Raw genomic sequence first — 27,672 nt, forward strand, 5'->3', positions numbered from 1 at the left:
GTTCCTTCATTTCCGAGAAAGTCCTTGATTTCAACTTGCAGAAGGATCCAGGGCTGCCTGGACGGGTGTCGGAGCTCCTGCTTCTGTTCCAGGCTGGGACATGGACGTGTCATGTAATGGCTGGGTCACATTTATATTTATATTTATTTATATTTATATTTATATTTATATTTATATTTATATTTATATTTATATTTATATTTATATTTATATTTATATTTATATTTATATTTATATTTATTTATATATTTATTTATATTTAAATATATTTATATACCTTGTATATTTATTTGCCACCATTCTTCCCCAGAGGATGCGTTCATGCCAGTTATTTTCATCAGGGCATTTTGCGCCGGCAGAAGCCAAACACACCGTATACGCGCTGTGTGCAGGAGCCGGAGGTGGGAGCACGGGCCAGCCAAGAGCACTTGCTTCAGCCTTGAGCCGCGTTTATGGGAAGCAGGTGGCTGGTGGAAGCTGGGATGGATTTAGCTCCCCGAAAGCCCCCCGAAGTGGCCCAAAAGCAGCTGCGAGCAGCAGCGGGGGCTGGCGAGAGGAGGAGGCAGACGGTGGGGCCGGCGAGGAAGGAATGCAAGGGGTTTGATAAGGAAGGAATAACAACAACAACCTTTTCGGCAAGGCCAGAGCTGAGCCTGCCGGTGTTTACACACAGGGAAAAAACTTCCTGAGCTGGAAGCGCAGCCTCTTCCTCTTGGCCCCCGCTGCTCCCCGCCTTTCCCTCCATCGGGGTGTTTTAGGGAAAGCTTTTGTTTTGCCAAAGCAATTGACTGTAACTTTATTGTCTCGGCTTGGCTGTAGGACGTATCCTGAGCTGTGAAAAATGCACCTGACGTTTGATTAGATCGCCTACTTTTGATAGAGCGAGTATTGCTGATTAGATAAACAATTGCCAAATAATAATAATAATTAAAAAAAAAAAAAAGGCAACCCCAGCCCCCTGTCCCACCCCACAGTGCACATCCAGCCTCCGGGAGAGCGTCCCCCACGCCCCACGGCAGCCGGGGCTCTCGGGAGAGAAAGTAATTTAATTTTCCTGCATCCGCTCCCCTTGCAGCCAGGCGGTGGAGGTCAAATTACCCCGCACTACAAGAAAACTGGCCTCTAGCCATATTCGGTACCCCCCAAGACGTACCCGGTGTGTCTCTGTCCGTGAGCCCATGCACAAGGACGGGTCGGGCAGCCCAGAGGGGAGGGGGCCGGGTGGGTAAAAATACCCAGCCCCAAACCTCCTGCTTCCCGTGGAGCTCCAGCATCTCCCCAAGAATTAAAGGACTCCCGTGCATCGCCCTGCAAATTCATCGCCCTGCCCGTTGCTGGTTAGTGCACAGCGCACACAGTGAGGAACCCTTCATCTTCATCATCTTCATCTTCATGCATACATACACACAACCCCCCATCCCTGACGTCAGGTCAGCCCCCAGCCCTGCACATCACTCCATGAGAGTCTCATTTATTTACCCAGGAATTAGCTGGGCATCTTAAAGCACCAGCAAATCAAAGAGAGGAGGTTTAGCAGTGAGCTGTGCGTCACTCGTCCTGCAAACGCGCCTGTTGAAAGACATGGAAAACACGCGCGGAACCAGCCCCAGCCCTTAGTCACCGCGTTTCTGCTGGGAAACAACCTCTCCGCGAGGCGTTGGCCTCTCACCGCGGCCAGAGCCACGCGTCCCGCCGGGATAAACACGCTGCTGTTCCAAGGACACAACGGAGAAGTTGATTTTTAATAATCCTTTTTTTTCTTTTTTTTTGGTTCAACCGGGATTATTTACAATGCGATCCGGGAGAAGCAATTCACACCGAAAGAAAAGAAACAAAACCGGAAATATTTTAAACCGTGTTTAAATGACTCTCGCACCCACGCAAACAGCCCCAGATAATGATGGATGTCGCTGTCATTCCTTCAAGCACTGTACCAAAAAAAAGCCTTCCCCTCAGGTGTTCAGCACTGAGAAAAGGTTGCCATAAACTCACTACTGAGAGGGTAGATCAGCTTCAAGGACCATTTTTGTCCTTATTTTGGACCCACCGAGCTGCAGGTGGCTCGGCCGCGGTGATGCGGCAGCACTGCCTGCCTCTGGAGCAGGATCAGGGCTGGGGGGACCTTCTCCGGCTGTTGGGATTTTGGCGTTGGCCTTCACTTACCGATGCGAAAAATACTTCTTTTTGTTCCTGTGGCCACTGCTGATGCAGAGGAGAACCACCCATCACGGAGCCAGGTTTCTGTCCTGCCCCACCGGGAGCCCTTTGGCAGCTGTTATTCCCAAGGTCCTACCCGGGGCACTGCCCCCCGTGTCGGAGGGAGGGCGATGGACTGCGGAGCCGCCTACAGCCGTAGCGAAGGTTCTCCATCGCTGGAGGGATCGATTACTGGCTCTGCCCTGTCAAACACCCCCCTCCAGTCCCTGGCATGAGACTGGGGAAGATTTTTACCCTAAAACAACTACCTGCGTACTGGTGGGGTTAACAAAGAAAAAAAGCTCGAGGTCTATTCACATTTCAGCCTTCAATTCCACGTGGAAAGTTTTTACACAGAGCTTCAGCAAATTCTGCTGGAGTAGGAAATACTAAAGAAGACGTAAAGCGCAAGAAGGGGGATTAAATGCCTGGTGTTCTTAAAAGAGGAAGAAATCCTGCACTTAAACACAAAGATGAGATAAAAAAACCCAACTCTATCCAAAATTATCTGAAACCTGAGAGGTTTTTTGTCACTGAAATCCCAATTTAACTATTTTAATCAGCCTAACACGCTGCCACCAAAACTTCGTGGGGTCTGGCTCGAGGCGTCTGCAGCTTCACTCTGCCTCTGCTGAAAAGCTGTGCGGGGCTAAGGGCACTTGTGTTTCTCATTATGTTCTTCTAACAACAAAAGCAGAGAACAGCTGCGGAAAGGTTTCTTGTGTGGTCAACAGGAGGAGGCAGAGAAGCAGGTCTTTGGCAGCTTGATGTGCTTTCGGCTGATTTTGAAGTCCTTCACAGAAATTATACTAGAAAAAAAAAAAAAAAGGTAATTCCCTTACTGTCCACAGAAAACTCTCGCCCTCCCTTGTCCCCTCTCAGTTCGCGCTAAGGCTGCGTTTCTCCGGCCGCTTCACATCTGGGTGTCGGCGGGGCTGTGCTGCCTGCCCGAGTGGCCGTTTTTGGAGGAGGCTTGGCCAGTCCCGTTCTCCTGAGTCCCACCGTTGAGGTTTGGCTTCTCCTGCAGCTCAGGTTGCTCTTGGGGGGGCATCATCAACATCGTGTTTGCCTGGCTACCGTTTTCCGCGTAATACGGGTCTTCAGCCTAAACAGGTACATAAATAACAAAGGCAGAGTTAGGGAAAGGAAAGGGCTGACGGCAATGGGCTCTGATGGCAGGCAGCGGCTTGGCCGGCGGCCGGCGCTTCCTGGACAGGAGCTACAAACAACCGCAGGCATGGGAAGGGGAACAGAGGGCCTGAACCACGCCGTGGCAAGACGAAGCAAGAAAACCAGCCAGGAACCGCAGGTTTGTTTTTTTTTCTCCTGGACCTGAAAAGAGAAGCCGTCAGGTTTTGTTGTTTTCTCATGACCAGGTTTTGGAGCTGACCCTGCCTCGGGTTTGCAAAGCTACGCCGTGGCAGACCACCTCCGCTTTCCACTTTGGCCAAGTAAAAAAACACCCATTCACCAAAAGAATGAAAGCTATGGAAATTCCCTCTTTCTTTCCCCGGCCTTCTTTCTTTTGGCCTATAAATAGATACCCAGCTCGCATCAAGGTGCTAGCAGAGGCGCAGGCCTGCGCTCCAGCAACATCAGCCCGGAGAGGTGTGTGGGGCTGTAAATGCAAAGACACGTTGTGGGGATATTGCTGTAAGGAGCAGATGCCTATGGAGGATCCAGAGCCACCTCTGTCCCCACCACGATGACTCCCCAGGAGTCGGACCGTGGCAGGTCTGACAGCAATGCAATGGGCGCTGGTGGTCCTGGGCTGCGGGTGGCCACTGCCAGCTGGTAGCAGATAGCCCCGCTCTGTTTGCTCAGCGGCATCCAGCACCCACGGCAGGCTGCTGGGCTTCCTGCCCGCCCCGTCGTGACACCCTCGTCTGTGGCAGTGAGGTGGGTGTGCTGGACACATCGCCCCTGGACACTGGATTGACACAGCCATCATTTACACGGGCAGCTCCTCGCCACGCAGTGACATTGCCTGTCCCTCGCCAGCATCCCGGGGATGGTACCCGGGGGCAGTCCCTGCCTCCGACTTCCCATCTGCATGTTTGGAGAGCATCCCTTCCGGCAATGAAGTAACCTCATGGCTTCCCAGGACACAACCATTCACCTGCCCACGAGCACAAAAAGCACGGCCCGTCCTCACTTTACAGAGGGCTCACGTCCCTGAAACTCACTGGTAGGGAAGAGTCCTCAGCGGTCTCCTGCCTGGAAAGGGGAAAACGGAAATAGGAAATTTCTTTCTCTTTCTTTCTTGAGGTATTTTATTACCATCGCTTGTTAAGTGAGGGGAGATAGAGCCTTTATTACAGCGTCGGTACAAGACAGAAATATAACTCAAAACGCATCAAATGGGGAGTTAAAGTGTGACACTTTTAATGACAAATTCATAAGGTTTCGGTGTCTCTGGAGGGGTCTTGCTGGATGAGTTCTTACTGCTGAGCAAAAATAAGTGTTAGACCCAGAAGTAGGAGCAAGAAAGGGGCGTTTTTTCCCGCAGGAGCCATCAGTTAATTTTAGAAGCCGAGGGAGGTTTCCCTGCACCCTGTAGGGTCCGGCCTCCCCGCTCCTGCCCTTCGCCTTGCCCAGGCTGGCCCAGCCCCGCGTCACAACGTCCCGTGGGGCTGGGGACACACGGAGCGGCCGAGGGTACGGCGGAGCAGCCCCCTCCTCTCCCCCCCGGGCCCCCCCGGGGGCTCTGCCATCGATAAGCACTGACCAGTCTCTCTCCCGCGGGGCTCCAGCTCCGCCGCTTCATCAGGAAATAGCCAGCCAAGCCCAGGAACGCCAGCAGCAGGCCAGATGTGACCAAGGCGATCAGGGTCTTCTGAGAAAAGTCCTGATGGTTCCTCACGCTCCCCCGTTTAAGGGATTTTATTCCAAACTGGGAAAAAAAAAACCACCAAAGAGAGCCGGGAGTCTGACAAACAGGAAACATGTGCATCTGCTGAACAGGCACCGGGCTTAAAACAATGCTGCTCTTCACCTCCGCGTTAAACTCCGCGTAAACAAAGCCGGGCTTTGCTACCCAACCCCAGAGCTTTGCGCTTGCCCTGTGAGCTCTCCCATCCTCACCGCCTCATCTCCCTCCGCAAGTCTTCTGGGGCACGGGGATATTTTCTCTCTCGGACCAGAGAGAAGCGCCCAGGGCCTGAGATTTAGAGTTTGCATCTGCAGGGCTGAAACATCTCCGTGTGCTGCCGCTGCCATTTATACGGGCACTCGGCGCTCAGCTCCGCAAGGCCACGGCAGCCTGACTGGAGCGCTGGGAGGAGGAATTAATTAATGCCAGCGTGGTGCTTCAAAGCGGCAGAGTGCCAGTTACATCCTAGGAGTTATTGTTGGGATCTAGGCCTCCTAAAGATAATACTACCGAATTTTAACACAACTATTATTTCAAGCGTTTCTGCCTTTGGTGGTTGTATTAGTTCTCTGAGGGTGCACCGCCGCACGTCTGATGGTTGGCTCCAACCATCCCATGTGCCAACGCTCAACAAACGCCTCCGAGGCGGAGGCTGGTTCAGGTCTCAGCCGCCTGCCCCAGCCTCAGCTGACCATCTAAAAATCCCCTTTCTCCAGCCACTCAGGCCACCCATTTTTTTTGCAGCTGAATTTGCTTAAGGAATTTACCTTTTCCCAGTGAGACTCCTGGAGCATGTCTGTGGCAGGATCTATAGGGTTTAAAAGAGGAGAGGCACGTTACATAGAGGGTCACGCTGCGGCTCATGCCGGCTCTGAAGGACCTGGCCATTGCTGGACACGGAGGAGCCGTGAGGCCCTTCACTGCTCTGGAGGCAACACCACGGCTCCGCAGATCTAGCAAGACCCCAGAAGAAGGAGCAGTGGTTGCAGGGAGGTCTCCTCCCAGGCTGTAACTGAGGATTTGTGTCCCCCAGCCTCTCCCCACAAGCAGCTCCCTCTCCCATTGCCCACATGGAGGTCCTTCTCCAGCGGGATCAACGACAGCCCAAGGAATTGGCTGAACTGACCTCTCTCGCCGACGAGGATGAGGAGCATGCAGTCGCGGTCCACCTCGGATTTAGCCAGCTTGATCTGGCAGGGGGAGGGAAGGCGGTGGGCGCTCCCTTCGCAGATCGCGCTCCATAAGTCCGACCCCTTCATCTCTAAAAAATGTTTCTGCAAAATTTTCAAAGAAACAGCCCCTGAGCCAACCAAACCGACTTAGCTCTCCGACTGGCGATACTGCTCGTAGTGTTGCGCGTTCGCCCCTTGTGTTTTGGTAGCTTGTCTCCGCTGTGCAAAGCTGAGCAGAAGCAACAAGTGAGGATCGGCGCTGGGCTGGGTGTCAGCCCTTCGCCTCCCACGTCACCACTGCTTTGGGCCCCAGTGCCAACACCTAGAAAATGGAGATGCTTCTTTCTTGTGTCTTAACTTAATGAGATTAAATTAAATGAAGATATCCTTAGCAACTCTCGCAAATGGCATTTAAACGAAGCTAAATTTAGGATCTGGATTGTATGGCAAGTCTCTCCGATTTTTGGACTGAAACAGGCGCCTGAACAGCCCTATTGTTTCAGAGTCCCAGGCAGGGACTGGGAAAGGAGGGAAATAACAAAGAAGCATTGAGCCTTCCTGTTTAGGAAATGTCTTCAATGTTTTTGCTAGGTTGCTGATCAAAGGCTAGGCAAAAAACCACAAATTTCTCACATTTTAGAGCTGAAGCGACTCTTGGGTGGAAGAGGAAGAGGAGTGAGGAGCTGCTGCCTTTCCCTTCCGCGGGCCAGTTTCTCTGTCGGACAGGATAGGCTTTCTCCTTGGGTCTATTTTCAGCCACGGTCAGGCTTGGAGACAGAGCCCACAGTTGCTGAAAGACGTTATCAGCTTCCCGAACATCCTCCCAGCTGGGGACATCGTCCGAGCTGTGCCCACCCCCTGGGGACAGAGACGGGCTCCAGCCCAGTCCCGTCTCCTGCCCCTGCCCTCCGCTCGCGCCCTGGAGGCATCCACCAAAGAGGAGAAAGCCCTCTGGTCTCGCAGCCTTGTGCGGAGCCAGGCAGCTCAGTGCCGTCCTCTCCTTGCCATAAAATTGCCTCACTATTGTGCTCGGATCGCCACATCCTCTTAGCATCCAAAAATGCAGAAACTTATCCATGGGAGAACAACAAACAAATCATTTTCAGCTGTTTCTATAGAGCTTGGCTTGGGGCGAGAAAGGCCAAGATGGAACAAGAGACCCAAGTGTGTATTTTCCTTTCTCTGCTGTGGAAAGAACTCATCGGAGTGTCAGAATTTCCCTTTGCAATTAGCACCGCGCGGTGCCAGCGTATTGCTCACTTGCTTTGGGAAAGGCCAGCAGGAAAGCGAGACACGGCACGGTCCCTCCTATCTGCTCTCCTCGCAGACGCTCTTATCTGGTTCCCAGGTCCAGCGGCTGCGGAGCCGGAGCTGGTTTTTCCCACTGGATGATTAGTTGAGGTGGAGGCAGGGAGGAGGTCTGCTGCGGGGCCAGAGCTCCCAGAAAAACACGGCTGGAAGCGGGGCCGTTTGGCTGGTTTCACATGGAGGGAGGGTTAAGAGTCTCTGCAATTCGATATGGCTCCGTAGGATGCTCTGTATGTTATATATGCACCCGTTCGTCTGTGTGCGGGTACGCAATGTGAGCACGGTGCGCATAAGCCCTGTGCCCAGGAGGGGCCGATGCCCACTAGATGGCATCTGTGATCGGCATCACCCGCTCCCGCAGGAGTTCCCATGTGAATTCTTGCTCAAGCGCGGTCTCTGTAAACAGGAGCGAGTCTAAACGCCATTGAATCGCCAATTTGCAAAGAGAAGCCAAGTAAGAATTCACTCCTCCTAAGTGGTGGCAGTATGGCTGACCAGCAGAAGTAAAATTAATCATTGTCTCATATATATTATATATATATATGTATGTATATATGCCCTTATATCCAGAGCATTGCCAGACCAGCTCTCCCACCAGGTCCAACACCTCTGGCCTCTGTTGCAGGTTGTAGCTCCTGAGTGAAAGGTTTCTTTCCTCCCACCCACAATAGTGTCTCAGCTGCAACCTCTCCTGCTTTTAATTACTGCTGCATTTTTGGTGCACAAGGCCAAGGGCGAGCCTGGGATTCCCACAGGAGTCGGTGCAGATGGGGACACTGATCGGCCCGTGCTCACTCACATGCAGTGATTTCTTTGCTAGGGCAGTTGGCAAGACTAAAAAAGGCGCTCGCCTTCCCAACAGGGAAGAGGAAGAAGAAGAACAAAGGCAATTTCCTGTTAAACGTGGTGGGAGATCCTTTAGAAGCTAATCTGACCCCAGAGCTTAATCATGAAAAGGCAGGTTTTATGCAACCAGGAGGATGCATTTCCCCTGGGGCTGCTGTGATCATCCCTTTGGGATCCTCCTGGGACTGCCGTGATCATCCCTTCGGGATCCTCCTGGGACTGCTGTGATCATCCCCACCTCCGTCAGTTTGGCACAGCTCAGATGCTCTGCCCCAGGGATAACGGTGTGCACTCTCACCCCAAACCGACCCCCCAGGTACGGTGGGTGTCCCCATCGCTGCGAGCCTGAGGGTGCTGCAGGAACCTGCCCTTGGCTGTTTGCTTGCAGCCCCCTCCTCCTGCATGTCCCCCCCCATCAGAAGATGCGCGGCCACCCCAGGCAACAACTCACGCAAGTGTTGGACTCGTTGAGCTGCAAGCAGATGGCTCCAGTGTCGCTCACTTCTTTGACATTGTGGCACGTGATGAGCTGGAAGGGAAAAAAAAAATGCATGAAAAAAAATCCATGAGACAAGTCCAGCCTCCTGGCGGTCCCACAGCCCGTGGTGCCCCGCCGCATCCTCACCTTCGGGCTGTCCCTGCCTGTGTGCGGCGGCGTGGTGGCAGCCGAGATGCCAGGATGCTCCGAGGTGGCAGAGGAGCTCATCAGAGCCGACGTGGGCCCTGGGGTTTCTGCCACCGTGCTGGCTCGCGTCGCGGGGCTCCCGGTTGCGGGGACCCCCCGGCTGGTGTGGTTTGGCTCCGAGGGGGTGCCCTGCGGCTGCGTGGGGGCTCGGCTGGGCTGGGGGCTTGGCTGCTCACGGCCCAGCCCCGGGGAGCTGGCGCTGGCTGCCAGGGACCCGGTCGCAGCTTCGGTTTGGAAGAAATGTAGTGAAAAGGATACGTGAGAAAGCTTAAGTCCTCTAAAATCAATGCGTGGCATTGCGCTGACTGAAGTACAATATTGATTTGTCATAGCCAGCGGTACCAGAACGTGTTACTGGCTGTATAAGAAACGCGCATTAGACTTGCTTCACTTGCCTAATTGTTACATGCGCTTCATAATCTGTTTACAATGGGCTAATTTCCTGGGCATACGCGGCACCACAGCAAGGATGCCATTGCCCGACCTCCCCCGCGTCGCCCTCGTCTCCCCCTGGACCCAGAGCCTCCAACGCGCTGTGCTGATCTCAAACAGCAGAAAAGAAGGGCAGCGTACATCTGTGCGAGGCTCCCTGCTTCACAGCCCTTCAGAGCTCAGAAAGGCTGGCAGACCTCTTACGGGTGCCGTGTGCTGAGCGAGGAATGGGTATATGTTGAGATAAAAGATCAACGAGCATTTTGTCCCATCATCTCTTGGGTGTTTGGAAAAGGATGGGTCTCAGGGGCCTGTCCTGAAGCCGGCAGTGTTAAGCTGCCCCAGGTGGGATTTTCTGGGCAGAATTAAAGCTTTTGACCATACTCAGGGTCTTCTTTGAGAGCACAACCCATGCACCAACTGTGCAAGCCTGTGCACGTAATAAATCTGATGATTAATGCCAATACTACTGGGAATCACAGGGGGGGCGAGGGGGGCGATTACCGGTTATCTCTGGCGTTGGCTTGGCACTGCTGGCGGCTACGGTGGCTCCGGTGGCTGCTGCGCTTCTGCCGCCCTCCGTGGCCATGGCCGTGACCACGGGGGTGTCCGTTGGGCTCCCAGACGCATTGCCTGGGGGCAGAGGAGGTGTCAAGGGCTGCTGTCCCCCCACCCCAGCCCTGCCTGTCCCCGAGGGTCCCTGCGGGCAGGGCAGGGAGGAGTTTAGCTGCTTTCACAAATTTACTTTCTTCTTGCCCCACAATGGCAGGCTGCCTCGGAGCCCGCGTGGGAGAAGCTCAGAGCCCGAACATTTCGGCTGGGCAGGTCCCAGGCTTTGGTGCAGCCCTTGCGGAGGCTCCGGGGCTCCTGCAGGAGGAGGGGGCTGGTGCCTGCCCTCCTCCCGCCCCATCCTCGGGCTCAGCCAGGGACGCGCAACGCTCTGCACAAAGCTGCGTTTCATCGTAGTTTGGGTTTATAATCCTGGGAGGAAAGACTGAGGCCTTGGAAGAGATCACTCGTGCGCCTCAGGAAAAATAAGTTGGATTTGCAGTTGCAGGCACAATCTCAAAGTAAATAGAAACATTCCCATTGGCCTGGGATCAGCTCTGACTCATGAGCAAAAACATCTTTGGAGGTAAAACAGAATGTTTGGAGAACGGTTTGCTGTTCTAACTTAAAGTTTATATATTGCTTCCTGATACGTTACGAAGATGACACTTCCAGCTTTTCCTTCTGAAATGAACTACATGAGTCAGTGAAAATGCATTTCTTCCCGTTTTTTTCCTATTCTTAAGATCTATTTCCACTTTTAACAAACAGCTTCAGTCTCTACTCCAGGGCTGTTGCTGTTTAAGATTCTTATCCAGACACTAAAGACAAAATCATACAAAATACGTTGTTTCATTTGTATTTCTGCCCAGGGGAACCCGAGCTCCAAGAAGAGTTACTTCATCTTTCTAAACAACCCTTTGAGATGGAGCAGCACCGACAGGTCCTGATCAGCCGCCCGGCGCTGGTGTCAGGGCAGCGGCCCAACCCATCCCATCCGTCCCATCCCAACCCATCCCATCCCATCCCAACCCATCCTATCCATCCCATCCCAACCCATCCTATCCATCCCATCCAACCCATCCCATCCCAACCCATTCTATCCACCCCATCCAACCCACCCCATCCATCTCCATCCCAACCCATCCCATCCCATCCCATCCCATCCCATCCCATCCCATCCCATCCCATCCCATCCCATCTATCCCTATCCCATCCATCCCATCCCATCCATCCCGCAGCTGCTCTGGGTGCGGGAGCAGTGGGGGAGGCGGGGGCCCTGCAAGGGCTCGGTGCAGGTGTCTGGAGCTGGGATTTAGGTTCTGGCACCGCTTTTATTGAAGGGAGAAGTTTCTTCTCTCCAAGACAATTCAGTTCCAGCCGGTTAAATCACCAAGTTTTTTTCTGATGAATTTTAACAAATCAGAAGCAGGAGGCAGGACTGCGTGCCCAGAAAAATGAGTAGCACAAAGTTAAATCCAGGCTTTGCGTACGGCTTTGTGTTTGCATGGACACGAGCAGGAAACTTTACATCGCTAGAACAATGCAGCGCCTGGACTTGACCTCCCCAAGTGCCACAGCCACCCAAGCACCTCTGAACTATTCCAGATGTTTGTAAAGCACCAGAGGTATTTCTAATCAAAGTCTTTTCACCACTGAATGTCATAAATTGAAGCCTGGATTATTGCTCAGTGTAATTCACAAGAAGACTTGTCACATAGTATTTCACTTTTTCTTCCCTTTATTGTAGCGTGTGCAGGCACTTTTATTGAAAACATGGCTAAGTTTTTTGAAAGCTTAGGACTCATGAGATAAATAATGATCCAGATGTGAGCTGGATAATCCACACGGTGCTCAGCTAAAGTGAGTCATTTATTGCACCATACATTTTTACTAGCTTTGCTGAACTTTGTCAATTTGTTAGTATTAAGGGTTTGAGAGTTTAAACCAAGCCATTTATTAACCTCGGAGAAATCTTCACCTGGTAGCGCTAAGCACATGTGGGAGGAAAAGCATGTAGATATGTGAAAGAAAACTGTACTTCACGGTACCTGTTGTATTCACCTCTCTAGCTTTTACAAAGTAAATGCCTGTGATTTTTGAAGATATTTTCCTAACGGGGCTTAGGAAGCATCTCAGTTCAAATGAAATTAAAACAAGCAACAATACAAATGTTGAAGTCCTTGACTTGGTCTAACACTCACCCCCGAGCCCCAGACCAGGACCACAGATGGCAAAACTCTGCAGTGGCAAAGGCTCAGCAAACAGGAGAAAACTTTCTGTAATTTGTGCCCTACCCCGCACCCGCGGCACATTAAACACGGGGGTTTCTGCCCTGCGCCTCCGTCCCTGCAGGCTGGAAGGTGCAGACAGTAACCCAACCTTGGAGAACCTTTTGCTAACTGGGTGCCCACCTCAATGCTCTGACCCAGGAACCCTGTGCCAGGACAGTTTTGCGAACTTTTCTGTGTTTAACATAAATTTTTTCCAAGTTCAGCTCATGCTCTAGAAGCTGCCGGGCCGAACTCCGGCAAAGCGCCACCGGTGAGCGGTACCGCGGGTTCCAGCGGCCGCAGGAGAGGAAGGCGAGGAGCCGCGGGACCCGGAGCCGGAGCTGCTGCGAGGGCTCCAGCCGGCATTACTCAGCCTTCCCAGCTTCCCTACGCTCAGCCATGTGGCAGGAATTCAAGCGGGTGGAGCCCTCTTCCCTCTGGAAATATCTGATAAAAAAAAAAAAACCCTTCCCTCCCCCTTTTCCTCCTCCCAGGCAGGATATGGGTGTGGGGCCGCGGTCACGCAGGGTGCCCAGGGCCGGGGGCTGCGGGGACACCCCTGCGCCCAGCCCCGGCACCGAGGGGCGGCCTGGGCTGGGGGCTGCTGGGAGCCCCGCACCCCCCCGGCACTGAGGTCTCTCCTGCCCTGCGCTGTTGCGACGTGCAGCCCTCGAAAGGGCGTTAAAATCAAGCGGCTGAGAGTTCGAAAAGCTCCTTTTTCCTTCCCTGATTTTTAGAGCTTTTCTACATCTTGCAAAAGGAACGATGGAAAGAGAGAGTGCTCTAAAATGACCAGAAAAGATTTTTTTAAAAAAGAAAAATCAAGTTCGGCAGAGATTAATAAAAAAAAATAATAAAAAAAAAGATAAAAGATTAAAAAAAGGAAAGTGCTTGCATTAGGTACAAATAGAATATATACTCTCTTTTCCATGTAAGCTTTGAGACAAGCACGGGCCGGCTCTCCACGTGGTTTATCAATACCCGATTTTGGCACCGCGGGCCGTTTGCAGAGGGTTCCCGAGCGGCCCCACAGCATCACCCGCTCCGCGGACCAGGGACGGGCGCAAACCTCTCCCTCGCTCATGGGAACTCAGCGGTTCCCCAAAGGATGCAGCAAAGCCCAGAACGGAGCGTTTCACGTGCCGTCCGCCCCCCGCGAGGCCGGACGGAGCCGCCCGTTGCTCTGGGGTCCGACCGCAGCTATTCGGTACCCGGCCACTGTCCCCCCCATGCCGCAGCCACACGTGGCACTTGCAAAGTGGCACCTGGCCCCGCGTGGGACCGGGGTTTTCCCCTGTAAAACGCGTAGTTTTAGCTGAAGCTGCCCTGGGGGCGCGGAGGCCGGTCGTCCCACCCTCTGCAGCGCCTCCAGGAGCCAACCTGAGCACAGACTCCCTGAACTGGGATTTCCATCGGGAATTGCACAGCTGAAACCTTCGCTTAATCCACTCGACTCCCCAAAGAGGTGAAGAACACGCGGAGCCCCAGGGATGAGCTCACAAGCTTTTCTCTGCTCTGAACAGAAATAAATCTCTACTTCCAGCAAAGACCCATAATATCCCGCAGAAACGCGGAGCATTGGCTGTGCCGGCAGAAAAAAAAAAAAAGACATTTTTCAGCATTAAACCCCCCGTCGCCCGGTAGCTTTGTCTTTACAAAGGCAAAGCTTTTTATCACTTTTGTATCACTCTTGCTTTGTACTACAAGGAACTCAAGTTGCGCGTTTCAGGTAAACACTTTTGTCTTACACCCTCCCGCGCTGCTCACTTCAGCCCGACCAGAGAGACTTGAATTTTAATTGAGGAGCTTTTGGGTTTTTTCCTTCCTGTAAAATTAACGTAGACTGGGGGGGTCGGGCACAACGGCTGGGGTGGGCAATACACCTTGGCAGCAAAGGGAACATGAAAGGAGCACCGTGAAACAGAAGAACAAAATACAGCAAATTCCTTCCCTGGATCTAGTTGCTCACGTTCGTGTGAGTAAGGAAAAATTACATTTGAGGCAACACCGCAGGTTCTTGGCTCCTGTCCCAGCACACTAGGCAGCGCACAGAGCGCTGCCGCACTTTTTTTAGTCCCTTTTTATTACTTCATGGTTGTTGGGTTTGGGACAAAACTGATAATATTTCCCTCCTATACAACCCTTTCAAAAGTATTACCTAGAGAAAATCTCTGCATTCTTATTCACTTTTTCATATGATGAATATTTGAAGAGCTGGAATAGGAGATTTTAATATTTATGGAGATTCATTTGATTTCCAGAAAATGTTTAGTTCCTACCACAAAACAAAAGTAAGGCTAATTTACACCAATGCAGACTGAGAAACGACTTGAGCTGTGGCTGCACTCCACAGCTTTGCGTGCTGCATTTGCATCCCCTCGTGTTATCTGTAATATTCCTGGGAGCTCTTAGACCTCAATTCCCCTCCGTTTCAACCCAGCAGCATTTTCTGCTGGCAGCGCATCGCTGTGCCTGTGTTGGCCGGGATGCCCGACCCGGTGCTGGTCTGTAAAACGTCCCTGCACTGGGAAATGGCAGTTTCCACTCCACACTCAGTCGAACGCATCCCCCCGGGCTGCAGTTTCAGGAGTTCTAAAGAAGCTGCCCCATGCACTCGCCTCTCCTTGCTCTGCTGCTCAGCCCTGGGATTCGCTGCAGTCCATACTCACCAGACAACTCCGCAACGCAGAACGCGATCCAGAAAAGCTGCCTCCACTTCATTATTTTTAAACTTCCCAAGAACAGCATTCCTGCTCGCAGCTCCCACTGAAACTGGATGTGGCTGGGACAGCTCGTGGGTTCCCCGTCCCGCGGCAGCTCTGAGCAGCTTGGGTTCAGTTCAAGCCTTTGAGATGACTCGGTTGTGGGGTGGGCTTCTCTTCAGGGGTTGTGCTTATGGTTCAAGACTGCGAGGTGGAGTTTCTCCGATTTGATTCCACAGTTTTATATAGTTCGTGGCAACCTCACTATCACTTAGGTAATTTTCTCCTCCCCGCTTTCCTGCCAGTGCTTCAAAACAAACAAAAGAGCAACCCTCTCCCCAGCAAAGGAGCCCAAAGCCTCGCCGGGCTTAACTCTTTCCTGAGAGCTGCTTGCTTCCCCGGTAAAGCGAAGGCAGGGATACAACGTGCTCCAGCTGGAAGGAGGGATTACAGTGGAGCCTGCTGCTAAACTTCCCTCAAAGCAAAGTAAACACAATCTGATGGGAACAGAGAAGTGGAGAAACCCCAGGTCCAGCCACTGGCATCCAGCCCCGTGACGGTCCCAGCGCTGTGGATCGGGGGGAAACTCAGAAAACTGACTTCAGAAGTGGAAATTTTCTCTAGCAAATTAAGCAAGGAACTCAAGGATGCGAAATCATCACTGACCTGAAGAGAAGTAGCTCCATTAGCTTCACTAAATTGACTTGGGTCAAACAGCGAGCACGACTGAAACGGTTCAGTGAAGGTCTGGGGGAGACCAAAACCCACAGGCACAAACTTCTGCATAAAACCTGGAGCAGAAGAGGGACGCGAGACTAATAAATAACTTCCTGGAGCTCATTTCCATTAATAACGCATTACAGAAACATTAAAACCAGTATAGAAATACTGACTTCAGTTTTATTACCAGGCTGAACCTGCCCAAGTGGAAACGGTTGGCCGGGGCTCCCGGTTCTCCCGTGGTGGCACCGCGGGCGCGCAGGACCAGCTCTGGATCCGGCAGGACCAGGGATGCTCCGCAGCGGGCAGCGAACACAGCTGAGTGAATACGGCCCAATGGGGCCTTAAAAGAGATGAGTATCTCCAAAATCATTGCTTTTTTTAAAAAAAATCACTTTAAAAAATGTATTTTTTTTTTAATTTAATGTTGATGTTTCCATTTCTTGATTTTTTTTGGGGGGGACACCAAAGACAGCAGAAATGCCTCAGCGATCATTTTGGCCTTTGCGGATTGAAAAAAAAAAAAAAAAAAGAGAGATGATCATTTGGGAAACTAAACTCTAGTTAAGTCCAAATTCTTCCTTTTCTTTTACCACTAAATGCTGCAGTCGCTAAAGGAGTCATTGCTAACAGGAACTCAAAAATGAGGTGGGCAGGAAAATAGCTGTGGAAGGAAAGACAACGAAGCGGTTGCTCAATGTGGTATCTGTACGTGGGTGCCCCCATTACACTTCTACGGTCATACGGCTACAGGCAGCGAAAGGACTGAAAGGCAGAAAAAAAGATAAGGTAGTATTACAAAGAAATCCCCAAGCGGCATTTCCAGTATACACATGCATTGGTATAACAAAATTCCAGTAGCTTTTGTTTTCAGCATAGGACAGGGGTTGGACGAGATGATGTTTAACAGTCCCTTCCAACTCAAACCAGTCTGTGATTGTATGACAGGAAAATATCTCTTGGAAGGAAACATCTGTAGCTAAGAAATGTGCTCCAACAGCTATATAAAGATTTCTATTATTTCAGTAACCTATGAGGGAATGACAGAGCTACACAGCTCCACTAAAGACCAAAAGACCAGTAAAATATGGTCTGTAACACGGTATAAAACCTGAGTGTGGACACAGCCCGGCTGCCTCCAGCAGCTCCCACCAAGCGTTTTCCCTTTTTTCCTCCCTCAAACACACACACGCGCACAGGGAAACGCCTGCCTCAGTACAGGACACAGGTTTGCAGGTGGATCAGTTGAAAAAATCTGTTCAAAAGATGAAATGAGAAAAGCAGCGTGAGAGAAAGGTCCTATTTAAATAACAGTTGTAGGTTTTTTTTTTCTATTAAAGTGAGAATTTGGGTTGACTAACGCAACTAAAAATAAAAAGTTGAAATTCCAAAGCATCCGCCCCCAGGAAGACAGAAGACCCTCTGGTGATGCCCAACATCCCATCACGCTGGAAAGCATCAGGAAAAGCTGCCGAGCTGCCTCTGGCAGGACAGGGCTCGGGACTGCTCTGGTACCGGGAAGGCAAAAACCTTAGAAATGCAGAGAAAATTTTTATTTTCATACTAAAAATAAGTGAACTGTAGGAAAAAAATAAAACAAACCAGCCCGTGCTGAGCCCCTTGTCTGCAGGGGAGTTGCAGGGGAGCTCCGGACCACGACCCCACAGTGTGTCCCCGCCGGTGGCCGGTCCCCCTGTGCCCCCCAGCCCCCCTGCATCCCCCAGTCTCCCCCAGTTCCCCCCAGCCCCCCCGAGGTCTCCCCTCCGCCCTGCCGGGTTTCCTGCCATTCTCCTCCAGCCCGGCTCCGTGCTCCTGAATGACAGAAACCAACAGAATCATCCGGGCTTGGCTGCCGGTTCTCTTTCACCTTTCAAAACCAGGCTAAAAATAGTGACTTGGACTAAAAATAGAGGCTGAGCGGGTCTGCCCGACACCCGGCACGGGAAGCTCCCGGGTTTGGTTTCCAGTGGAAGTCGGGCTGCATTTAAATGACATCCCCTGTGTCAAAGATGTTGGGTTTCATTAATACTTATGTCCGCTATGTGGACTGTGTATGTCAGACCATGCCTTAAACCTCCAAATATTCCAAATATCCATCTGTATCCAGGCCCTTCAGTTATTTCCGTCTGTTTATTCAACGAGCGGAAGATAACACCTTTTCTCATTGATATGGCTCCCCATTTAAACCTCTGTTTAAAGTCACTTGAGCACATTGCAAATGAATACTGCAAATTATTTCCTCCTTTCAGACTCACAACAAATTTTTATAGTTAAAAATTTAAAGGCCAAAATAAGAAACACGCCCTTGAATTACCTCGAAGCAGCCTGTATCAGCTGTACAAGGTTAACAACGGCTGAGCCAATTTCAACTAAACATTTACAGGATCAAGTGTCCAGATTTCAACTAGCACGGTGATGAAGGCTTGTTCACATAGGCTGGGAATTTGTCCAAGTATTTAAGGGTAATTTAATTTAATTGTGAGTGATGCAATAGACATATGGCTAGGAAGTTATATGCCAGGAAACATGTTTTCTATAAGTATTTTAGCAGGCAGATGGCATACAATAGTTTTGGTGTAGTCATTTCCCCACCTCTTAAAAGTTGCTATTTTGGACAGATGAAATAATTAGATTGCCACCATCCTCCCCAGGCACCAGCGCTGCTGACCCAGAGGATGTGCAACCTTGAAGGACCAGTTCTGTACAAACCCCCATCAAATCCATCAAACCCTACGCTCACCAATCCATCGCCATTCAAGAGTTTCAAGGCATTTTAATAACTTTCCCACCGCGATGGGAAGCGAGTGAATATTCCTGCGCTACAGCACTCCCACCGCACGGGTGAGACCAGAGGCACGTGGAGGCTCCTGGAGCAACGCCACGCCACAGCTAAACCCCGAAAGCCGAAAGCCGAGCCTCCCAATCCTCGGCCTTAGCAACCGAACCATGCTGCTTCCCAGATAGACCAACGCTGGCTGGAAATCACAACCCATCTCCCAGCATCCGACGAACCGCTGCGGAAGATCCAGCTTTGGGGAGCGGGATGAGCATCCCTACGCCCGTACAGGGCAGGACAGGCGGAGCAGAGGATGAAACTGCAAACAAAATGGTATTTGAGTGAAGCTTGGGCTGTTTCTCCTGGTAAAGCTTCAAAGATGCTGTTGGGACATCTCCTGTGTCTTCCCGGGAGGCACGGTACCAAATCCTGACCGGGGCTGAGCACGGGGAGCTCCTGTCCGCTGCTAAGGCAGGACCAAGCTCTCTGCTCCGAGCAGACGCCTCCCGAGGAACAACCTGATTGTGATTCATCTAAGAAAGGGCAAAGAGCTCAAAAGCTTCCCTAATGTTATCAGCCTTATCGCGATTTCCTTAAGAACTTGTCATCTAGTTGTTTTATTGTGTTTGGTTTTGCACGTTATTATATTTATGTGGTAACTCTCGGGGCAGGAAATGCTTCCTTTATTAGTGTTTCAGAAACTACATCCTGAGAGTCCTATCGAGGCATCCTTTGTGCGAAGGCTGTTCTGGAGAGATTCCTGCCTCAGTTCCTACGTCCGAGCTGCTCCGAAGCCATCGGCTTCTCCCAGCCCTGGAAGAGCCGCTCGCCCCTGAAGACCCATCCCTGCGTGGACCATTTATGAAAGAAGGCTGCCTTTCTACACCACTATTTATCTTTTTCTAAGTCTTACTTAAACATAGTTCTCAGAATTAAAGACCAAAGACAGTTATTTTTTTTAACTCAGGCAAAGCCTTGCCTTTTCATAATCCTTGCAACTGCATTTAGCGGGCGCTTTGCTATTTATTACCCCCTTGCGCAGCCACTGCTTATTCATTTGCACTCAGCAGAGTCATTCCTGGGAGAGAGACAGCTGAAAAAACCCGAGAATATCAGACTTTTGATCCATAGATCATATATAGTATTTTTAAAAAGCTTTTGGAAATCTTTAAGAAAAAAGATGCATGGTTGTTGCAACTATAACACGCTGTTAATAGAAGTGGTATATTAAAACAAATTGCTTAGTATGATTCTTCCACCAAAATCAATATCTTCAAATAATAAAGCAAATACGAAGCATACACATGGCTACATTCAAGCAAAGCATATGGTAGATAGACTGCTTAACAGTTTTATGCCTTAAACTTTTACTTCAAGATTGTTGGTTCAAATCTAATCAAGGCTATGCTCATTTACTACCTTCTGTCTGTTCAGCACTTTGTAGGATATTACTAGGTCTTTAATCTAGTTTTAAGGGGCAGGCTACAATGTAAATCAAGTCACTTAAGCATTTTTCCATGAAACTGCTCCCCAGATGCATCTTTTCCGCAGCAACACCAGAGGTTGAATGAGTCAGAAGGAATTGCCATGAAAACCAAGGCGAGAATGTGCAAAATCAGAAGCCTGCAAAAAGCTGGAGCCTTTCTAAGCTGTGAGAAGCTGGGGGGGACGAGGCTAAAAGTGAAGACAGTGACTAGCACAGGAGGAGCAAAGAGGCAGAAGATGCTCGGCCGGAGCTGCTGGTGGGACCTGGAAACAGCAGCACATGGAGCTCCGCAGGCAGGAAACCACTCCGGCTGCCCCAGCGCTACCTAAAAACCTTTGTTGTCTTTGAAAGTAATTCCTGCCGGCTCTGTGGCGGAAAGAAGGAGCTCCATGGAGCTGATACCTCACCACGCACCGGACAGAAAGAGCAACGTCGGAGAGCTCGAAGCATCGCCAGGGAAAGGGCCAGCGGCGCGGGAGCTTCCAGCTTGCTTCAGGGAACAAGAAAAGCCAGCAACAGCACGGAAACCTGGCTGATAACCCTTTCAAATAGTGCTTTTGTCAGTGCAAGAGGACAAACTCTCACTAAAGTCACGCTACTGCCTCGGAAAGAGCAAATAAGCTAATTACCACCCGTATAGGATGCCCCTATCAATTCTGCCTGCCCTGGGCACGGTGGAGCACCCGGAGCGTGGCCGTAGGTGGCTGCTGGTGGTGCGCTGAAGCCATGAGAGATCCTCGAGATCTGCTTTTTGTTTTTCTGGAAATAGGCACATTTGAATGTACAAAGAGCGACGAGTAGCTGCAGAACCCAAGAAAAGGAAGAGGAGAGGACAGAGATGAACTAGTCATATTCCTGTTCCTATCCGTCACTACTTTCGGCCTGTATCGGAGTCTCATTAACCTGGCTGATTTCATTGACTGCTTTGCATTGCCGCACCATCCAAAGTACTTAACTATAATAAACAGCAGCACCACAAAACACCAATAAAAATCATTAAAGCATACGTCTCGTAATTTAGTACAAAGATTAGCTTCTCCATCCAGATCTGCAGCCTGCTGATTGCAATTTATTTCTCCCATTTACGGATGTCATATAAACAAGCGAGTTGGATTCATTGCTCGGGCCTTCCATCCATCACCAGGACCGCAGCGCGTCCCTCTTGTTGATGCACCACGTGAACCACACCGGAGATAGGCGAGATGCTTTAATTTCAACTTTAATTCCAAATAAACGCTATTTGCAATACTGTTCATCTTAAATGTAACGAAATTATAGAATCATAGACTTCTTTAGGTTGGAAAAGACCTTTAAGATCACGGAGTCCAATGGTAAACCTAACACTGCCAAGTCCACCATGAAACCACGTCCCAAAGTGCCACATCTCCACCTCTTTTAAACACCTCCAGGGATGGCGACTCCACCACTTCCCTGGGCAGCCTCTTCCAACACTTGACAACCCTTTCAGGGAAGATATTTTTCCTATTGGCTGTTATTACATTTTTAATTTGATGTATTTGCGAATACGTTTTAAATACAGCCACCTAATGAGCTACCTTGTTTATTCCAAGTTTACAGACAGTGTGCTGGGCCCGGTGATCGCCAGCAAGACGCCTGGCTCCCGCCGAGCATCGCCTCTGCCCCGCTGTGGGGCAGCCGGCCGGCGAGAGCGGGGGGTCGTGGGGGGGCATCCCCACAGCTGGGCAGCGCGGGTGGCAGTAGCTGCAAGAGGTCATTGGTCAAGCAACACTGACCAAGATTATGGAAAAAAAAACCAAAAGAAAGTCTACATTGCCTTTATTTCCAGGAGAACCCCCTCTGCGGCTGTTATTTATGTAAAGTAAGTACAGCCTACAAACTATGGTGGTATTTCTCAGAGAGAAACCAAAACTGTAATTAGGAAATAAAGGAATGGCTTTTACTCTGAGTAAATATCAGGTTAGTGCCAGGTGGTACTGAAGCATCAGATGAGACGTAAAACTCATCAGTGGCAGCAGCGAAAGGCATCTTTAATAGCACCAGGGGAAAAGGACTGGAAAGGGCTCTCATCTCCACCCTGGCAATTGCTGATAATAAAGTGCTGCTGGTTTCTACCTGGGAAATGAGGTCCCAGAGGCACGAGTCTTTCCATTTTTCAAAGGAGGGTTTCTTCAAATACGCAGACAGGAGCATCCTCAGTCATTACCAACTGCTACTGACCCACCGCACTGGAAAATCTAACGGCCCGCACTCAAAGTATCCTTTTGTTTTGATTTTAAAGTCGTGTCCTTGGTCTTGGAGGGATAAATAAAATGAAAGAGAAATCTAAGAGCCACTTCTTTGGTTGTCTCCTGAAGAGAAGGATGCAACAGCAAAACTATTTCAACTTCAGCGCTAGATGACCTGAAAAAATGACAGGGCTCTGCTAACAGTTCTGAGCACACAGCTAAATTCAGACACCACTTATTTATTGATGTGTTTGTACAATAGGAGTGGCTGGGAAGGCTGCAGACTCGCAGGTACCTTCTGATGGCACATAATAAGCACAGACAACACAGACCTACAGTGAATAATAGAACAAAAAGCTTCCAGTATTGCTGAAAATCAAAGCGCATATGCAATCAGATGCTATCCAGTTAAACCTCCTGGGAAGGGGAGCGAGGGGCATCGTACGAGCCTAGCTCTTGCCGTGAAGGAGGGGGGTATTACAGGACAGTTGCATTAAAATATAAACATCCAAGAGCATTAGCGTTTAAAATTACAGTCCTATTTCACCGTACAGATTATAGTGTATCTCATATAATGCTATTGATAAAGTCCAACTAAAGAAGCGGCATAAAACCGACATCCAAATTATGGACATAATCCCAAACCTATATTCTCAGTATTATGATGATCTGGGGTGGGTGGGGGGAATAAATCTATGTATGAGATAATAAGAGATGCATTAGAAATGACCAAGATGAATATACTTCCCACAGTAACAGAGAGTTAACGACTCTGGTTTTTCCCTGAGCTGCAGGAAGGATTTCAGGCCGGAGCGGAGCGTTCCAGGCACGGCACCTTTGTCTTCTCCATGCCCAGGACGGCACCTCCCCGTCCATCAGAGCGGGCACGGGCTGAGGCACAGCCATCCTCTCACCGCTCCCCTTCGCCCGCGATTAATAAACGCTGTGGTGGTTTCTCCAATTACATTTTTCTTCCAGATATTTTTCTTCTTAGTTCCATCAAATGCATACTTTTCCCCCCGCGGTACCACGCAGGAATTACTGCTGCCGAAGGTCCTGACACGCTGCCGAACAGCCTCCGTCAGCTGTTTTGTGACGGGCAGAACTCGCCGAAATGGGAATATTTCTAGTTTGTGCTTTCAGAAAAATCTTTTCTGCAAGGATCGCAGGCAATTATGATGAACAAAGAGCACCTTAATTTTATACAGACAGAACCCGGGGGTCTACTAAGGGGGGAACGAGGGAGGCCCTGGGGGATGCTGCGGAGCGGGACTGGGGGAGATGCCGCAGTGGGGACGGAGGGGAGCAGGATGGTACACGGGCATACGTGGGCGCCCAAGGGCAAACGGCAGCCCCAGGAGGCGGCCAGCAGTGCCCAGCCTCTGCGTGACAGGGGCTGTGTTTTCCCGTGACACCCCACGCAGGAGGATCACAACGGGCATGGCTGTTAGTGCCGCTCACCAGGACTTCGGCTGGGGCAGGGGGAGGCCCGAGGGAGTCTGCACAGTAAGTTCGAGATGAGGACTGCTACAAATCGACTGGTTTTTTCCACCTCCGAGAACTTTTCCTCCGACCCCTGGGGGACGCAGCCCCTCTCAGCAGCATTTGTAATCTTGGGGAGAGCATCGGTGATGAGAAGTGACGCCGCATCATTTAGCTAAAGCACTTTGGTGACAGAGGGCACACGATCGATACGTGGAGGCTGAGGTTCCATTACTTACAAGAAGTGCTTCAGAGAGAGCTTTGGAAACGCGAGCCCTCTCCCGGGACCTCTCCTAGATGGTTGCAGATTAATTGTTACAGGTTTGTTGGTTTGTTTTTATGGAAGAAAGAAGATTTGTTTGCTTTTCTTTCCCCCCGGAGCTTCACCATCATCTTTTCTCATTAGGAGGGTGGCGGGAGGTCAATAGAGTCCCCTGCCTGAGCGAGATTCCTCCATAATTCGGACGGGAAACTTTCAGAGCCGCAGCGTTCGAGGTACCTTCCCCAGCGCGTTGCTCTGGCTTCCAGAACAAGCCATGGAACACGCAACCACCTCCCCGCTACCAGCTCCTTCGTTAAACACAAAAAGCTTTATAATTACTGCCAAGGCATCAGAGACAAATTGTGGCAGCGCTGTTCTCCAGGCTGAGACTTGCTGGCTCGGTGATGTCCCCGCCGTGCTTCTGGTGGCGTTTTATTACCACGCAGAGGAACGAAGCCGAGCAGAAAGGCTCTGCCGCCGAGGTGAGTCAGCGCTTCCTACCCAGAGGACAGGTCGAGAGCTGCCTCCCCTCCCTCTGCCCATCCCCCTCCTCACCATTCTCTCTGGTTTTTGGTCTTCTTAATTATTTTGGAATCCAGAGAATAATCTGTCGTCAAATCCTGCGGAACAAATTGAACGTCCCGTCTTCAAACCATTCTAATAAAGCAGATGGTATCACAAGCCTGTAAATCTCCTCCCAACTTCAATGCCTCCAAATGCTGACAGATTATCCATTAATGGGCAGATTAATCCTGAACAGCAAAAACAGTGGGAAGGAAAATACATGCTTTTGTCTCCGTAACAGGGAAAATGAACACGCTAATATGTACAACTCACAGGAGAGGTGCAGTTACATCCATTACGAGCAGACGGCGCGACTGGCAGAGCCCAGAGGCGCTGGAAGACACACGCACAGGGCGACGCGTCCGCCAGCGCCCGCTGCCTCGCCGGGACCAGGAAAAGAAAAATGACTTTATGATGGAAGGGAGAGGGCTGACTGTCCTGGTGTCGGAGTCTGCTTCCCAAACGGGCCATTATTGTCAGCTTTTCTGATTATTTCCCTTCGTTTTCCTTCCCCGCCGGGCTGGGATGGCACACAGCCTTCCCGCAGGCCCTCTCCCTAACACGAGCTGTTTTGCTGATGACTTTTGGCCAATTCTTTGTCAGCCTCAACAGTAGCCAGTAGCTACTTCACTGGCCATTGTACAGCCAAGTGAAGGATTCTCGGTCTACGTTGCAAGCGGTGCCCCCCCCGCCAGCGCAGCATCCCCTTCTCGATGCCATCCCCTCCTCTCCCCGCCGCTGATTTGCTTGGCAGGTGTGAAATACTAATTGCCTCACATGGGAGCTTGGCTCACTGTCTGTCGCGTTTGACTGAAATATCATTCTCTGCTGCAAATATAATTACTGTGGGGTCTGGATTTTAAAAATAGCCTCTCGCCTGTCTGTTAATTAGGAGCCATGCTTTGCTACACAACGAGATATTTTGGTTAATTATAAAAGAGAAAAGGACAAATTTGTCACGTCTTTTGTTTTCGTTCCACCGTGTCTCCCGGTGACAGCCGTGCCGAGCCGTGATGGACTGCTCAGCCGGCAGCGCCAGATGCTCCCACCCAAACCGGGAGGGGGTCAATGCTGGGGGGGGGGTCTCACCGCCCAGGGGGGTGCCCCCGCCTCCCCTCGACAACGAGAAGTTTAAACAAAGGAAGGAAAATTTCAGTCCAAACCTAGATCTTCACTCAAATGCTTCCCAATCAAATCTTTAAGGACCCCACTGATTGGAAACACTGATATATTCTTATGAAATCCGCCCAAAGTGCCGATTTGAGGCACCCTGGGCGGCAGCTCTGGCATCCGACGGGCCCCCTCCCGTCTGTCCTCCGCCTGGGCTGGGGACAGGCAGAGGTGCCACTCCTGCGTCCTTCCCCCACCATTCCCAAACCAAGAGGGCCTATCTTCTCACTGAGTGCTCACACCAAGATTCATACACATTCAAGGTTTGTTTCTTAAAAAGAAGGGGAAAAAAAAAAAAGCCACTTCATAGGTGCCAGTGCAAATAGAGGAGAGTGATGACAAGTTTGGAAATTCCAGATGAAGGTGCTAACAAACCTCCCCTTGGCCTCATGCGCTAATTAATAATGTGTTAATAAACCTCCAGAAGAGTAAAGATCAATAGAGCTGTTGCATTCCCAGGCGCTGCGCGAAACCCGCCAGGCAGCAGCGGCAGCCGCAGCCCCGGAGAGGGAAGGGCCAAGTGCGGCTTTATCAGTCGTGAGATTCCCGGTTACGGAAAGCAGCACCCACCCGCGGCACACGCCGGATACAAGACACCGGGTTGGGTTGAGGGAGCTCATTTGAACAGGAGCCTCGGAACCAACCAGGTGATCCCATGGTTTTAAGGATGCGCCGTGGCATCGGGGCAGGATGAGGACGTGGAGGAGCCGCCGGAGCTCACAGCCCGAGGATGGGGACCACCTGCCACAGCCCCTCACCTTCCTGCCCCCCGGCCATCACCAGGACACAGAGGTGCCTACACTGCGGACAAGGTTTTGGTGTGCTGCTCTGAATCATCATCCTAATGCCCAACTTCAGAGAAAAGTATCAGATCAACCAGATTATCGGTTCTCTGCAGCTGAAAAGAAGTTTTGAGCAGCCTGGAGGTGGAGGAGCCTCATCCAGCTCTTCTCCGTGGGCCCAGGCAGCGGCAACCGAGAAACTGAAAGGCGAGGGAAGGGAAGCAAGAGAAGTGGGGACCGTTTATTTCTTGACCTGGTGCTTGGATGGCCTGGTGTTCAGGTATGGGCACGAGGGAAACAGCCTGTTCAGCACGGTGCCGTGGATTCCCTCTTCCTTTCACAAATGCGATTTTCAGTTCTGGGTTTATAAGAGATCAGCAGCAATACTTTGCACTAAGATGCATTGATAGAATGTTTCATAATTATTTATGTAATTATCCAGCATTTCAAAGAACCCACGATAACAGCTTAAATTGATGTATTAAACGAGCATAATAATTATTCCGACAATATTGAATGCCATTCTGTCAAATAATCACTTCATATATATATGAAGAAAGCTTTCAGAAATAGCACCATAATTCAAGATACACCAGATTGATGACTCAAAAATCCCATATCCTTTTCCTGAAGACAGACAGAACTTCGTATATGAAAAATTAAATATGTATGTACAGAGCACATATGGAAGTATCATACATCAAAACCAGTAAGAAACAATAGAAGAGGGAGAGGAATAAAATAGCACTTCTTTAGCCTAGAATAGTTGTGCAAGGATTACACTGCTTAGAAACTTCTCCAGGTAACAAAGCAGTCGGGAATAGGAAATGTCTCTAAATCAACAGCCTGGATGGGATCTTTGGGCCCCAAATTCCATCCTGAGCCTGGTCCACATTGTCCTCCCAATCTTAGCCTTCCCCCAATAGTAGCTACTGGGAGAAATAACAACAATAGGTTCCAGTATAGCACGGGAAAAATCCCATTAAACGAACTGCAGCGAATCTGTGCTTGCCTTCTCCTTCTGCCGATACTTCAGTAGCACATAGAAGAGTGGCACAAATTTTATAACCTTGTGATTAAGATTAAAAAATAAAGCCCAGTAAAAATCCTTGTGAATTATTGAAACTGTAGCTCATTATAATGGAAGAAGTGAGCCTTTATTTTCAGTAAGTGACATGGGAGCAGAAA

At 50.4% G+C, this 27,672-nt stretch overlaps 1 protein-coding gene across 2 annotated transcripts; it reads right to left on the reverse strand.

The window, feature by feature from the left end:
• Positions 1-1,738: 1,738 nt before the first annotated feature.
• On the reverse strand, positions 1,739-15,346 carry CD34 (CD34 molecule). Of its 2 annotated transcripts, XM_074564481.1 has the most exons (8): positions 15,003-15,346; positions 10,016-10,144; positions 9,020-9,303; positions 8,846-8,923; positions 6,195-6,342; positions 5,836-5,876; positions 4,925-5,089; positions 1,739-3,301 (listed from the first exon to the last, which is right to left on the reverse strand). In XM_074564481.1, the coding sequence occupies exons 1-8, from the start codon at positions 15,079-15,081 to the stop codon at positions 3,110-3,112; spliced, it is 1,116 nt and encodes a 371-aa protein (XP_074420582.1). In that variant the 5' UTR covers positions 15,082-15,346; the 3' UTR covers positions 1,739-3,109. The 2 variants fall into 2 exon arrangements, with proteins under 2 accessions (XP_074420582.1, XP_074420581.1); XM_074564480.1 differs by having other exon boundaries at positions 8,846-9,303; positions 15,003-15,224.
• Between the last annotated feature and the right edge of the window lie 12,326 nt (positions 15,347-27,672).

Source organism: Larus michahellis, chromosome 21, assembly GCF_964199755.1.
Source record: "Larus michahellis chromosome 21, bLarMic1.1, whole genome shotgun sequence".
In the NCBI taxonomy this organism is placed as follows: Eukaryota; Metazoa; Chordata; class Aves; order Charadriiformes; family Laridae; genus Larus; species Larus michahellis.

Excerpts from the sequence above, each read along its gene's own strand:
- CD34 (XM_074564480.1), bottom strand. The coding sequence starts at position 15,081 with ATGCTGTTCTTGGGAAGTTTAAAAATAATGAAGTGGAGGCAGCTTTTC. Across the intron at positions 5,877-6,194 it reads CATCCTCGTCGGCGAGAGAG|ATCCTGCCACAGACATGCTC; the intron begins GTCAGTTCAGCC and ends TAAACCCTATAG. Across the intron at positions 5,090-5,835 it reads AGGAGTCTCACTGGGAAAAG|TTTGGAATAAAATCCCTTAA; the intron begins GTAAATTCCTTA and ends TTTTTTTCCCAG.